Source organism: Vespa crabro, chromosome 12 (genome assembly GCF_910589235.1).
Source record: "Vespa crabro chromosome 12, iyVesCrab1.2, whole genome shotgun sequence".
Lineage (NCBI taxonomy): Eukaryota > Metazoa > Arthropoda > Insecta > Hymenoptera > Vespidae > Vespa > Vespa crabro.
The window spans coordinates 2,985,040-3,000,319 of record NC_060966.1 but is presented as its reverse complement, the minus strand read 5'-3'; the positions used below and the strand labels follow the sequence as shown (position 1 = coordinate 3,000,319).

General features: G+C 30.3%; 1 protein-coding gene across 1 annotated transcript; it reads left to right on the top strand.

Moving 5' to 3' along the window:
- The first annotated feature begins 733 nt into the window (after window positions 1-733).
- On the top strand, window positions 734-2,411 carry LOC124428372 (cytochrome P450 4A14-like). The gene is made up of 8 exons (XM_046972316.1): window positions 734-752; window positions 826-893; window positions 998-1,079; window positions 1,134-1,166; window positions 1,263-1,415; window positions 1,528-1,649; window positions 2,140-2,150; window positions 2,297-2,411. The coding sequence occupies exons 1-8, from the start codon at window positions 734-736 to the stop codon at window positions 2,409-2,411; spliced, it is 603 nt and encodes a 200-aa protein (XP_046828272.1).
- Window positions 2,412-15,280: the final 12,869 nt, after the last annotated feature.

Here is a 15,280-nt window from a genome sequence, read left to right as displayed (position 1 = left end):
TATATTTTTCGCTGTACATTGGATATAATATGTGGTAGAATTAAAAATTTTTTATACGTGTATATAATTGACGTTTTTGTTTAAAGTTTATTATAATTTTGTTAAACTTTTTATTGGAAGACGGCATGCTGGGTAAGAAAATAAATTCGCTGACAAATCCGGATTGCAAATTAGATGAATTAATAGAATGGTAATAATAATGAAATTATTATTTTTGTAATGTATTGTATGTTTTTCGTCTGCTTTTTCAGTGGAATGGATATAGCTACACAGAGGATCTTCAAATTATGGTTACATCCAAACATAATTTTTTATAACACTGCTATAGAAAGGAAATATCAGGCGTATTTGTCTTATCTGGATAACTTTACAAACAAAGTATAATTAGAAGAAACATTTTTTAAATTGTATTCCTACTTTTCAAATTTTCAAAATTTTAATATAATATTTTATGTATATATTGTTGTTTCTTATTCCTCAATGTAATCAATGAAGAAAAGTAATTTATATTGAAAAGTAAAATTAATCGGGAATTGACGGAGGGAAATTTAGGTAAAAATATGAAATATACGTTTAATTTAGTTTTCAATCTTTTCATTTATTAATAATATTAATGAGATTCTTGTTCATTTTTCAAGAACCAAAGTTAAGGACACTTTTAGATTTTTTATTTGAATTGTCGCACGAAAAGGGAAAATATTCGGAGCAAAATATTTACGATCAAATCAATACAATGGTTATAGCTGTAAGTCGTATTTATTATTTAGCTGTAATAAAATTTTGTTTATTAAAGAAAATTAAAAAAATCTGTATATTACTTTCAAGAAATCGAAACTTCAGTCACAAACATTAGCTTTATATTTTTAATGCTTGCTACATATCCGGATATTCAAGTATGTGTATAATACATTTTCTTAATAATTTGTCATTACGTATCCGAAGTAAATTATATTCATATTAACTTCTTATGATGTCTTCCAAATTTTCGATCACAAAGTATAAAGTATATGAGGAACTACATCAAATTTACTGCTCGGACGATCCGAAACATGTTCCAATAACATATAATGATATTAAAAGTATGAAACTTTGGAACGTGTGATCAAGGAAACATTACGTCTTCGCTGTTCCAGTCACCGACCGGAGAGTGACGCAAGATATAGAAGGTATTTCTGCATACAAAATGACTTATTTTATGTTTTTTATCATTAGTAATATGAATATATTATATAGTAATTATATTTTTTATTAATTGTATTAAGTGAGAGAAGGTTATACTATACCGAAAGATACTTCAGCAGTATTTCTCATTTATAAACTTCATAGAAGCGCAAAATATTGGCCACGGCCATTAGTATTCGATCCCGATAGGTTCCTACCGGGAAAGAATTGTTCTACATATTTATTTCCTTTTAGTTACGATCGAAGAAATTGCATAGATAATTACATACTCCTGTAGATTATTTGATAGTATAGTCCAGAAAATTCTAAAATAAAATGCATTTACAATTGATTTTATTTTTTTAGGTCAAAATTTTGCTATGTTAAATATGACAGTAAATATTGCTACGCTGATAAGAAGATTTCTAATTAAAATAAATAATCCAATAGGAATTTCAGAAATAAAGATAAGTCTCACATTAAAACCGGTAAAGCCAATAAGATTAAAATTTGAAAGAAGAAATTAATTAAAACATATAATATATATACAATACATACATAATATATATACATAACGAATTCTGTGAAATACAGTATAGAATCTGTAGCAGAAACAAATTATTATCTGTATAAAATAAAAACTGTACAAAAATCGTTCACTAATTATTTCATGTAATTTGATATAATGAATAAATAAATAATAGATGCCTTGAAGGTCATTATCATTGCTTATTTCGAAATTCTAATAAATTAATATTTTAATACATTCTCTCTCTCTCTCTCTCTCTCTCTTTTTCTTTCTTTCTCTCTGTCTCTCTCTCTTTCTCTCCCTCTCTCTGTCTCTTTCTCGTAAATCAGAATACTCAACTTACACATGTAGAGTTTCATCATGCGATGAAACTAAACAAGGTAACTAATCTATTGTGTTTAAAAATTCCCATCTACAAATTATAAAATACAATGATAAAATACTTCTAGCATGAAATAAGGTAATTATTCATAGTGCATTCACCTAGACGAATCGAGTAATATTATTCAACGCACGCGACGGGAAAGTGATCGAGTGAAGAGTGAATTCATAAATTTCAGTTTTTTCATTCAGTTTTAAATATAATCTTATCCATCAAACAATCAGGGCTATTCATTACATTTCGTTCGAAACGTGTGTGATGTCAGCAATAGAACAAAATATGGATTACAAAACAAGTGAGAAATGCTGTCTACGATGCGTCTATATAAGCTTGTATTAATTATTTCCCTCTTTACTCCGGTGGCCTCTTTCTATTTTAGAGAAAAAAAGAAAGAGAGAGAGGGAATGAGAGTGAGGGAATGAGAGAGAGAGATAGAGAGGGAGAGAGAGAGAATGCATAACTATGCAAGCAAAAAACATTTTTTTTATCTGATTCGGCCGAGGCTGCACATGTAATAGTTGCATCATACACAACGGAAGTTCATGAGAAAACTATTTGATGTAAATTTTGGTATTCTAATCCTATATACATATCCTTCCTTTTCTTTTCTCATTCTATTTCATATCATCCTCTGTCTCACTCGCTCTCTCCCTCCCTCTTTCTCTCTCTCTCTCTCTCTCTCTCTCTCTCTCACATTTTTAGCACGGATTTGTTAATATTATTCATGAATATCAATTAAAGTATTAGATTTATATGGAGTTGTGTAAATTCTTGCAGGAATACTTTATTCATTTAACGACGATTGTTTCCAAACGATCCCTCTAAAAAGCCTTTAGAAAATAAAGAATAAATAAAAGATGAGATTTTTTAAATGCTAAAATGACCATTTTGTTAAACTAATCTTTTCTTTAGGAATTTAATGAAAGACATGTTATCCCTCTATGGGCCCGTGTAACTTTCCGGTCACATTTTAATTTATCGAGATTTTACCAAATAATTATAGCTTTCTTTCATGAGATGGCGCATAAATCTTACTTTAATTTTTTTGGATTTAAAACAAAAATTCGGCCCATAGAGGATTATAACAATTAAATAGAATCTATACAAGTAATGCTTTCTCATCGTATTTAACAATATTAAGAAGAATACAATTCACTCACTAATTATACATTATATACATGTTCTACTCACTGTTATCATGCGTAGTGTTCTACATAGATAATCATTTTTTTCGCTCTTTCACTCTCGCATTATCGCTTTTTGCTATCCACGTGTACGTTTTTTAAAGTATGGGCCAACGATCAACATCCAGCGTAAGGTCGCCTAATCTCTGCACATGGACTGACATTCAATCATGTGGCTACATTTATTCCTTACGTTAGATTTTATATAATATTCAAATTGTAACCCATAAATTATAGAAAATGAATTTAGTATTGATTTTACATTCTTAGTTAAAAAATTTGCAATACTAGAAATGAAGGTAATAATTGCTATTTTGTTAAAAGGATTTAACACTAAAATACGGCCAGTAGCAATAGAAGAAATTCTGATAAAAATAAACGTTACGTTAAAGCCGGCGAGACGTCTAATGTTTAATTTATATAAATATAATATATAGATAATTAATATATAAACATAACGAATCCTGTGGATAACTGTAGGCAATTTGTAGCAGATATAAATTATTAATCGTATAAAATAAAAATTGTACAAAAACTACAAAAAAATCTCATTATTTCATACGATTTTATATAATAATTGTTCAATGGATAAAGACTTTCTCTAATATTAACAACATTGAGTAAGTTAATTAATTTGAATAACATTGAGTAAGTTAATGTTATCCAATGAAGTCATGTTTCTGAAGTGGTCGGTGAAATTTTCCCGAATAATAACTACTTTAGAAATTATCAACAATCAGTTTGAAAGTATTACTAACTAATATTGAAATCGTTCAATAATTTGATATTATCTCGTTGATCGCTGGCAAACGTTAGAACAACTTATACCAACAACGAAAAGGTAGCATTTATCCTTAATAAAATAATTATTCTACTTTCCCGTTATACTTACAGATATTTATTCTCATTTTTGGACGAATTCAATCTTAATTATATATTTATTCATGTTCTTTCGTCAAGCATTTAAATGTTTGCGTGACACTTCGTAGTTAACAATATTTTTATGATGTAAAAAAATTTTCTCGCTATATCAATATTTTCTGAGATAAGTAGATATTTCCGTATCCTCTCCACTTACAGCGTCCATACGTTAATGATACGTTACTCAATGAATTTGCATTTGTCTAGGCTATGTCACAAAAATATTCGTATTATTACAGTAACGGTCCTCGTAATCTAAGATCCATTCATTTTTTATTGTCTTATAAATCGTAGCGATAAAATTGCTAGAAAAAACCTAATTAAGTACAAAAATAAATATTTTGGTCACAGTTCCAGAAATTGACCACTAGAGATCATTGTGGGCCATATCCGAAAAAAAGTAGATGAATAAAGTTTAGAAGAAATGTCGATTCTTATTATAATAAATTTGCAAGAGTTCCGTTTTTGTTAAAAGGAATTTGGCTCGGTCTATCGTATTAAGAAATGTTGCGTGCCTGCATCCGTATGCACGTATCAATATTGTCTGTATCAATAAAAGTTAGATGGTGTGTAAGGAATGAGAGATAGAGAGAAAGAAAGAAAGAGACGTTTTTGACCTCAAGGAATGATTCGATAGTAATTTAAAATAGTGTAAACTTATTATTGAGAAAAATTGTTTATTGTTCGAAAATAGCAATATCTTACTCCTTATACTCTTATAGAAATAGTATATCTCAAAAAAATTTATCTTACTTCCAAAAGAAATAAAAAAATAATTAATGAAATTAATAAAAAAAAAAATATTTTATATGATTTAGGGTCCATTTCTATATAATCGGACGGTAGTCGTTCTGTGTCTGAAGATTTACGTACGGTCAATGACTGTACGCGAATGAAACGATCCTTAAGTTAACAATTCACTTATGAGTGTCTACGGTCACCAGTACAAAAGAGCCAACATGAAATTATTTAAATATTTAGGAACGAAATATCTTGATGCGTACACGACCAATAAGCATCATTCCTTCCCTTTCTAAACTTTATATTCTTCCTTGAACCCTACCCATTCTCTTTCACTTTCCTTATTTTATTACCGTCTTCGCTGATAACCCGAGAGAAGCCATCGTCGAAATCAACTCTCTAGTTTGAAGTTAAAGATAGTAAGGCTAACTGACTAAATTAGTCATGTCTCACTCGAATGTAGCTAGCACAATTTAACGATATACAATATCGAAACGTGAATACCGAAACCTTCGTATCTCAATACCTTAGATAATATTCCAGACAGTATTGTCAAAAGGGATGACTGCATAGTTAAGAAATAGGGTCGTATATCACCAGACCTTGCTGGTATAACTAAGCTAATGTAAAAGACCTTGCAACTCCCGCACGAACAAAAATTAGCTATGTCAAAAATTTTGGAGGGTGTTTCTAGAATCTTGGCAAATTTGCAACACGAGGAAATTAGAAGGAACTTAATTTTAAAAAATATTGATACTTCTAAACGTGATATTATCTAATCTACTTCGTCAAGCGAATTATTATTCGGTGGAAATATTGACAAAAAATTCAAGGCAGCTCCGCTTTTAAAGTCATTCTCCAAAAAATGTAAGCCTGTTGGCCAATCAAGTTCAAATAGTGAGACAAAAAACTCGAAGACCTGTTTCGTCGCCTGCCATTCACATCCCAATTGAATTCGACGACGAGTGCGCAGAACACCTAAATATCAATTCAGAAATCTTTTCGGAGCCACTAGCAATCATAAAAAGGTTACTTCAACGTCAGGAAGTGATCCTAGAAAACGACGTAAGTTGTGCAGCAGGTCGTATAAAATCTTTCTTCCAATATTAGTTGTAAATTACTTCCGATGCGACTATCTTGAGCTGTGTTTATAGGTTTAAAATCCATTTCTCTAGAAAAGTAGAACAGACTAATCCTTTTATAGTATCTATCGATTATAATAATAAATTATTATAATAAATTTTATGGTATCTATCGATTTGAAAAATGCTTACTATTTAATTTCTGTGCCTAAATCTGACTGAAAGTACTTGAGATTTAGATTCCTTGATAAAATATATAAATTTATCTGCTTACTTTTTGGTCTAAATATTGCTCCGTATATCTTTACAAAAATTATGAAGCCAGTAGTTTCATACTTAAGGCTATTAGTCTTAATCCTACTAGTCATTTACCTGGATGATATTCTAATAATAGGGTCGTCTTTTGAGTCGTATTCGAAAAGTACTAAGATTACTCTATAAATGCTGAAAAACTTGGGGTATTATAAATTTAAAAAAAAAGTCAATTAACGCCATCCGAAAGATGTAAACTCTTGGATTTCATTTATGGTTCTAATGAAATGGTAGTTGAACTTCCAATTGAAAAGAAAAACAAAGTAACCAAGTTAATTAAAAAGATTAATCGGATTAAAAAATGTAAGATTAAAGAATTAGCAGCATTTATAGGTACTCCCGAGTCCAACACTAAAGTATGGCAGAGTACATATACGTCGCTTCGAAAGAGAAAGATTTCTAGTTCTTATTTGTAACAAAGAAGATTACGATAGTTACATGGCTATCACATCTACTTTAATAAATGGTCGTAACTGATGGAGTAGGAATGTGTTGGTGGCTAAAAACTCTATTAAAACATTTAATCCAGTTATAGAAATCTTCTCTGACGCTTTACTTTCAGGTTGGGGAGCAGTCTGTAACAATAGCCGAGTTGACAATACTACGACAATTGCCTACATCAATAGAAAGGGCGGGATACGAATTCTGCAGTTGAAGGAGCTAGCTGAGGAAATCAGGACATGGTGTGAGGAGAAAGGGCTGTGGATATTTGCATCCTAGATCGGCTCTGAGGATAATTCTGTTACTGACTTTGAGTCTAGAAGACTGGAGCCAGAGATAGAATACAATCTTTCAGACAAAGCCTTTGATGCGATTGTACACAGATTTGGTAGACTAGTGATAGATCTTTTTACCATGCGAGCTAATGCTAAATGTAAGCGTTATGTTTCGTGGAAAAAAGATCGAGAATCAATAGCAATTGACGCTTTCACTCTCAACTGGAAAACATACTTCTCTTATGTCTTTCCGCCTTTTTCTACTATTCTATAGGTGCTAGAGAAAATTTGGACTAATAAAGCTAGAGGCATATTGATGGTACCACATTGGACACGCAAGCTTGGTTTGCAGTATTTTTGTCAATGCTTAATCCGGAACCACTTTACTTTAAATTAAAAATTAATTTACTTATCACATTCGCCAGGCAACCCCACCCAATATGGCAGAGGATTACCCTGGTATCAGGAATTATATCAGGAGAGCTTACGCATCAAAATCATTACCAGAAGAGTCCATGGAAGTTATGATAGCGTCTTTGAATCGAGAAATTGTGAAATATTACGACATTGATCTGAAAAATGGTAGAGATTCTACAACAACATCGGAATATACTCCCTTTATAGTACAACCCAGAATGTGTTAATGTTTTTAATGGTTGAGTACAATAATGGGGATATGCATGGGTTGCTAAATAGCTTTCGATTAGCTATTGCTCTCGTTCATGGGCTTAAACTTGGGGAAAATCCAGAAATTAAAAGATTCTTTAAAAGAATAACGAAACTAAGTAAGGCCATCAAAAACAAAATATAACTGTACGTGGAGTTGGTTTTGGATTGTTTAAAAAAATGGGGATGTAATGACGAATTAAGTCCTGAAAAATTATCAATGAAGTTGGCTTCATTGTTAGCTCTGGTGACAGGACACCGCATACAGACTCTGTCATTAATTGACATTCGAAACATTGGCATGATTAAAAGTACAATCGAAATAAGAACACCATTGCGTATTAAATCATCTGGGTTGAATAAAAAGCAACTGTTGTCTATTCCATTCTACTCGAAGGAAGCGTTTATTTGTCCTGTTAATACACTCAAATTTTATCTACGAAAAACTAAACAATTGGGAGATACTAAAAATAAACTGTTCATCTCATTCTGAAATTTCAAACATTGAGTGAATGGATAAAGGAGGTGTTGAAGGACAATGATGTGAACACGTCTATCTTCAGTCCTAATAATACACGAGACGCTTCAACTTCAGCAGCTAGTAGAAATGGAATTTCTATCGATTATATTTTAAAAACAGCTAGATAATCTTCGAAATCGGAAACCTTTGCCAGATGTTACAAAAGAGAACTTAAGATAAAGATATTTTTGCATTGATTATACTAGATAATTAAATGTTTGTATTAATTTTTCAAAGTTAACACATATCTTTTACTGGCTAATCTCATAATATCTATGATAATTCAATAACCGTAAAAACTTTCAACAGCTGCAATTTGATTTCGAGGAGGTGCGAAATACAATTTAATGATTAAACAAGCTTACTTCAAAATGAATTTCAATCATAATAGTATAGAGCGCTTCTTTGAAAAAAAACTTTCCTCCCAATAAATTTCCTTCTTTCTTACTATCTAGTTTGGTAAGGAACACACTTTTTGCTATTGCGTAACTTCAAAAAGAATGACGTGTCATGGCATCGCTGAGCAGACGCAGTTGCAATTCTTTTTTTTTATGTTAGACTTTAAAATATATGGCGACAACGGTACAATATAGAGGTACTACAATTTGATCTCTTCGAAAAAGGCGCTCCATACAATTATGATTGAATTTCACTTACAGGTAAACTTCTATAATCATTTAATTTTATAGTACTACTTATAAAAAATATAAATACAACAACACTGTTGTATAAAACCTTTTTTATTTCTTTATTGGATTGATGAATAATTTGTAATATAATTTTTATTCGTTTCTTATTTTAATATGTATTTTTACTTCAATAATAGCTACATACCTTGTTTATAAGGAAAATAAGAATTTCCCGTTTTAATTCTTAAAGAATATTAAATAATAAACACAGATATTAAAAATAAATTATAGGCTGTATGTTGTTACTCGCAACCACAAATTAAAACAAAAAAGAACTTTAATAACTTAAACACGAACAACTTATTTACTATGAACAATTTAACAGATTAACTCTTTTAATAAAATATTTAGATATTTCGGGACATTCACTAATTACGTTCTCTTAGTTCGAGTTCTTATAGAAGATAGATGACAATTGATGTTTACGTGTCAAAATTCCTGGATGTATAGAGATGGACATCTAGTTTCGAGATCACTTCAAACTCTTCTATGTTGATTCGTAACAATATTACTAATAATAATAATATTAAATTTATAAAAAATAATAACATTATGTATAAAAAGGTCAAGAAATAGTTAAAAATTGTCAAAGTAATAACGTTCGTGATATGTACAATGGGATAAATAATTTTCGAAAGAGATTCCAAACTAGAACGGAAATGGTGAAAAATGAAAATGATAATATTATTACAGACTCCAGTCGATTATTAAATACTTGGAAAAATTATTTGGATCGATTATTGAGTATTGAATTTGAATGCAAACGGGAAATAGAGAATCTTAAATTTCACATCACCGAAGGAATAATTAGACATTGCTATTTGTCCTAACAAAAGTTTGAGTTTTATAAGTATTGAATATTTTTCTAAATTTTTCTATATCTTTTATATGTTCCTTTTATTTTATATTTTTATGGATGGTAAGGAATTTTGTGCGTAGTAATTGATAACATGTAGGCAAAATAAATACGTACTAACTGCATAAATCAAATATCATCCATCAATATCTCATAATTTGAAATGATTTGATATTTTTAGTAATTAATTGATAAGTCACTTCAATATCTTTTTTATTACTAATTTCCAAATTCTTAAATATACTCCTTTAAATTACAATTATTGTATAAATGTGTACAAACTCAAAAATGAGATCCTTTATACGTTTTCTTCTCTCAGACCGAACGCATATTTAATCGATGGGAGAATATAGTAATTGTAAACGTTATCGCATCACGTGAATTATTGATTTTTTATTCATGTTATATTAATAATCATTTGATTTGTTATTGGCTTTCATATTTCAATCATCTTCAATTTCTATATAACTCTTCTAATATTTTCATTCATATTTTATTCGTTTCTTACGTTTTTAACATGATCAATGATATGCAATTAAGGTCGCGTTGATATTTATTCTATAAACAGAATGCAACGTCTTTATCGTTTAGTAGATCGAACTCGTGTTGATAAACGAATTGAAGCATATTATATTTCTACAACGTATCAGTAGAATGGAAAACAATTTTCGGATATTAAATTTTCATAGACTGATTAATACAATACTATTATATACATATATACATATATACATGCTTACGTACATACATACATACATACGTGTACATATATATATATATATATAATATACACATATAAATACGAATTATTCTGACACATTCAATAAGAATCATTACTTTCCTTTCCATGCACTTTCTCATTTGAACTCCTCCCTTTCCATTGCCGTTTCCTTTTCATCATTTCATGATTATCTTCACGAATATTCTGAGAGAAACCATTAGATCAATCAACCTTTATATTAAAGACTTTAAGACAATCGAGTATTAGTAGCAACACTGGTCCTGACTCACTCAGTTTCATGTTACACAATTAGCAATAGACAATAACAAAAAGTATATCTCTTCCTTTATATTTCAATGCGTCAAAAATATAAAATAAAGTTACGAAATGAATTTTATCACGCATCTATTTCACATACTCCACAGGATTTTTCTAAAAGACTGCATTCTCACATCAATTTGCGGGAACGCGGTTAAATTTATCGCGTTCAACAATTGACAAATTCAGAGTCTTGTCGAAATAAGTTTCATTATTTTTAAAATATTCTAAAATAATACTCATCATAAATTTTAAAACCTACAAATATCTAACCTCATTGAAAAACGTTTATGTCCTTGTTATAGATGAAAATAGAGAAGATTTTAATAATTAATTATTAGTGTTTCTTTATGAAATATTTAATCAATAATCGCATCTTTTATCATTGTCCATTAATAATATGTGCATATTGTGTTATATAAAGCACATGCGCCCCTCAATTGTTTACGGTACTTTCTTCTAAAGATTATATATCACTATTAGAAATATTTACCCTTGGGAACTCGTTGGATACTCGCTAAAAAAACGCATAGATAAAAAACACATGGCTATCTTTGTCCAGGCTTAGGCATTTTTAGTCAAGTATCTAGTTCTTAACAATATGTCGAGCCAGGCTATAAATAAGTAATGAAAGTAGACGCCTAGAAAGTAGACAAGGCAAGAGTTGTCTGGCACCTAGTCCTGAAATATCCATTGATTTGAAATATTCTAATTTACATAATCACTAGAACAAAGAGGACACACATGGAATGTTTAAATATTCCAATGAACTATTCTGACCCATCCCCGACCAATTAGCATTTATTCCTTCCCTTTCCATGCTCAGATCTTACCTCAACTCCATTTTCATTTCTTCCTTTCTCCAAACTTCCTTTTCATTCCTTTTCATAATTTCACTACAATTTTTGCGGATAGTTCTAAAGACGCCAAAAAGTTAGTCAAGTTACATACTTCAGACTCACGGTACCTAGACTCTCGATTCTCATTATAATACATTACTGGCTATCAGTCCTTCAGAAATAAGCAGTACATCTAACTACACATCATTACACAAAAGACATCAACAATTGTATCTTATTTCATCAATATACGATGGTAGCTTCAATGTGAGCAATATTTATTATTGTGCTGCTAGCTCGCGTATTTTTCAGGATCTTTTAAAAGAACACCCGTTCTCCCATTAATTTGCAGGAACGCGGCAAGCGTAATTTAACTGAGGTCCTTCAACGGTATCCTAGCCTAATGCCGCCGCCCTTATTCATCGCAACCAGTGGGTCTGCAGTTCCGACGATAAGAAAGCTGGTCCGGTGTGAGAAGCGGCCTCACAACGCAACAAAAACTAACGCGCATTACTCCACATTACTTGATGAAAACAGTAGTTTAGTCTTTCGATCGTTGGTTCTGTACGAAAACATGAATTTTTACTTGAATTAAAATCTTCATAATATATCTGTCAATTATATACTTTTATCAAAATGTATATATATATATATATATATATATATATATATATATATATATATATATATGTAAAGAAAGTATACTTCCTCCAGGTAGATTTGTCACGCGTCTCATGGCCCGCCCTTCATTTGTTTTTGTTATCTACAAATTCTTTTGTTACCTACAAATCGAGCCGTTAAGATTTGGGGAGAGAAACTGGCAGTAAGTATTAGAACGTAGACGAGAGAAGTAGTACGACAGTGAAATATAAAATTTAACAGAGTGAACAATAAACGTGAATTGTCGTTTCTTTGTTCACAGAGATACATATTTTCGTTTGTCACTTCACCCTAATTAAAACGAGTTAAAATAAAAAATAAGATATTATATATGTATATGTGATTGTGGGTATGTGGTATGTGAAAATGTATTTCTACATTAAAGAAGATAAAGAAGCAACATAAAAGAATGAAAAGAACGTTTACTGATCAATATATAAAAAATCTGTACCAGTAAAGATAAAATCATTTTATCCCGAACGCGACGTGACTTCCGATCTACATAACAATCATAATAAACTAAATGACAATAATTCTATCAATAATTTGAACATTTAGTCTCGTGTGATCAACTTACGTTCGGATCGAAATTTTCTTATTTAGTGTAGAACTTACTCGTTGATTCATTCAACTATAAGTACCACTATAATATTATAATAGATAAACGAAAAAATGGCGTTCGTTGTGCCATTGAAGATGCTTCTTCTTTTTTATTTCAGAAGACCGCCAAATCATATGAATTTCATTCTATCGACGATTGTCAGACTTCTTTTATCATAGATATTTGTAAATTAGACGGATCGGAATTTGTAATATTTTTATATGCCGAATCGACAAAAAATAAAGATATTTTTCCTTTTCTTTTCTTCATTTCTATTGTATTCTTTCTACATTCTTCTCAGAAATAGAAATGACAACAATGGTGTTAAAAGGGAGCCGAGCATTTTATTGTAAAGGAATTGCGAGCTATGTATATTTCACAATTGCACGAATCATTGTATTACGAAACGCGAATTGCACGTCCGTATTACATAGGATTGATCTCTAATTACTACGCGAGTAATGAGTTCTCTTCAGTAACAAGTACTTTTGACATGTCTTCAGCTAGTAATATTTATTAACAAGTAACATGGTTCCGATTATCGTGACAATCCATCACAGTTTGATGAAATAATATATTTTATCTAAAATTCAGCTTAGAAATGATGGTCCGTTGTGGTATGTAAAATATTTTATGGGAATAGTATTCAATACGAATCTAATTGAGATTAATGATGCAGTAACATGGAGTTTAGAGAAAGGAATCATTAAAATGGTTCCAGATTTTCTTTATGAAAGAAGATATAATTAACGGGATTTGATTATGAGAGCTACAATAGTCAAGGTAAGATAACTTCGTCTAGATATTTTTTTATTTGCTATTTAAAAAGAATTGTCTCTATATTTCTTCATTTTATTTCTTTTTCATGTTTAGGATAGAACATTCTTAAGAATGATGATGAATTAGACGGTATAGTCGGTAAAATATTAAAAGAACGTTGAGTTATTCTTAATTTTAGTTTTGGTATTATCTCGGAAAAAAAATATGGAAGGTGGAATCTAAAAGAAAAAACTTAGTTTGGAGCAATTGCAGAGTTATATACTATATTTGCTAACTTTTCTATATCAGATTTTATTATTATCTATAACAGATTGAATGTCGTTGATTTCACGTTTCCTCTTGTTATCTCCAAAAGCTGTCTTTTCGTTAACCAGAAACATTTACGTTTAAATGATCATCTTATTTTCTAATATGATAAATTCCAATCAAATTTGATCTTTTTCTCTTTGCGTTAATATTCATTAATCACAAAATGTTTAATTTTATAAACTTTCAATCATTTTCTTTGGACTGCTATATTTATAGTATTAATTGATGCATCTTTATATATATATAATAACATATTTTTTTATTTTAACTAGTTTTAATTAAGGTGAAGTGACAAACGAAAATATGTTTCTCTGTGAACAAAGAAACGGCAATTCACGTTTATTCTACACTCTGTTAAATTTTATATTTCACTCTCGTACTACTTCTCTCGTCTACATTTTAATTCTTACTGCTCGTTTCTCTCCCCAAATCTTAACGGCTCGATTTGTAGGAAACAAAAGAATTTGTAGATAACAAAAGACAAAGGAAGGGCGGGCCATGAGACGCGTGACAAATCTACTTGGAGAAAGTATACTTTCTTTACATCTCGCCCCCAACGAATAAAATGTCGACAATATTTAGTCCTCTTTTCCATCTTCTGATATCGGAAGTAGTTTTGTTATGTGGAAGATTCGGTTTCTTGTTTTTGTTTCCCTGTTTTTATTCCGTATATAGATTCTGAAATTTTTTTTATTATTTGGAAAGGGCCAATTCTCAATTCGTCTAACTTCTTTCTATTCAACCTATTGCCATCTTCTATATATACCAAATCTCCTGTGTTAAAATGGTGATTCTTTCTATTCTTGTTAAATATTCTTTTGTTATATTTATGTGATTTTTTTGTTCTTTTTAGAGTTAGTTCTTTATCTCTTCTCCAATTTTCTTTATCATTTTTTCTTTTTTTTATCTCTTCGGGTAAAATACTGGTGATTGTTCCATCTAACAAATATTTAGGCTTGAAGCCGGTTACTGTATGCTTTGTTTGATTGTATTTATCCACACATTCTTTAGCGATCGTTGTACAAGCTCTATTTTTCCTTTCTCGTTTATCTTGCTTCTTATTTTGTTTGCTAATGTCTGATTCAGTCTCTCGTTCAGACCGTTGGAGAAGGGCGCATTGACAGTCGTAAAAATCAGTTTCGTATCCATTTTTATGAGAAATTCCTTAAAATCTGTTGAGTTTATTCCCGGGTATTGATCTGCGAGTATCTCTCCTATTTTGTCGGTTTCTAGTATTTTACTTATCAGCTTGATGAATTCCGTTGCACTCTGGGTTTTTGATGTTATCATGTA

Bases quoted from the DNA above. Each gene is read 5' to 3' on its own strand.
- LOC124428372 (XM_046972316.1), top strand. The intron at 1,080-1,133 runs GTATGAAACTTT...TCGCTGTTCCAG, and splicing joins AACATATAATGATATTAAAA to TCACCGACCGGAGAGTGACG. The intron at 1,416-1,527 runs GTTACGATCGAA...TTATTTTTTTAG, and splicing joins TACATATTTATTTCCTTTTA to GTCAAAATTTTGCTATGTTA.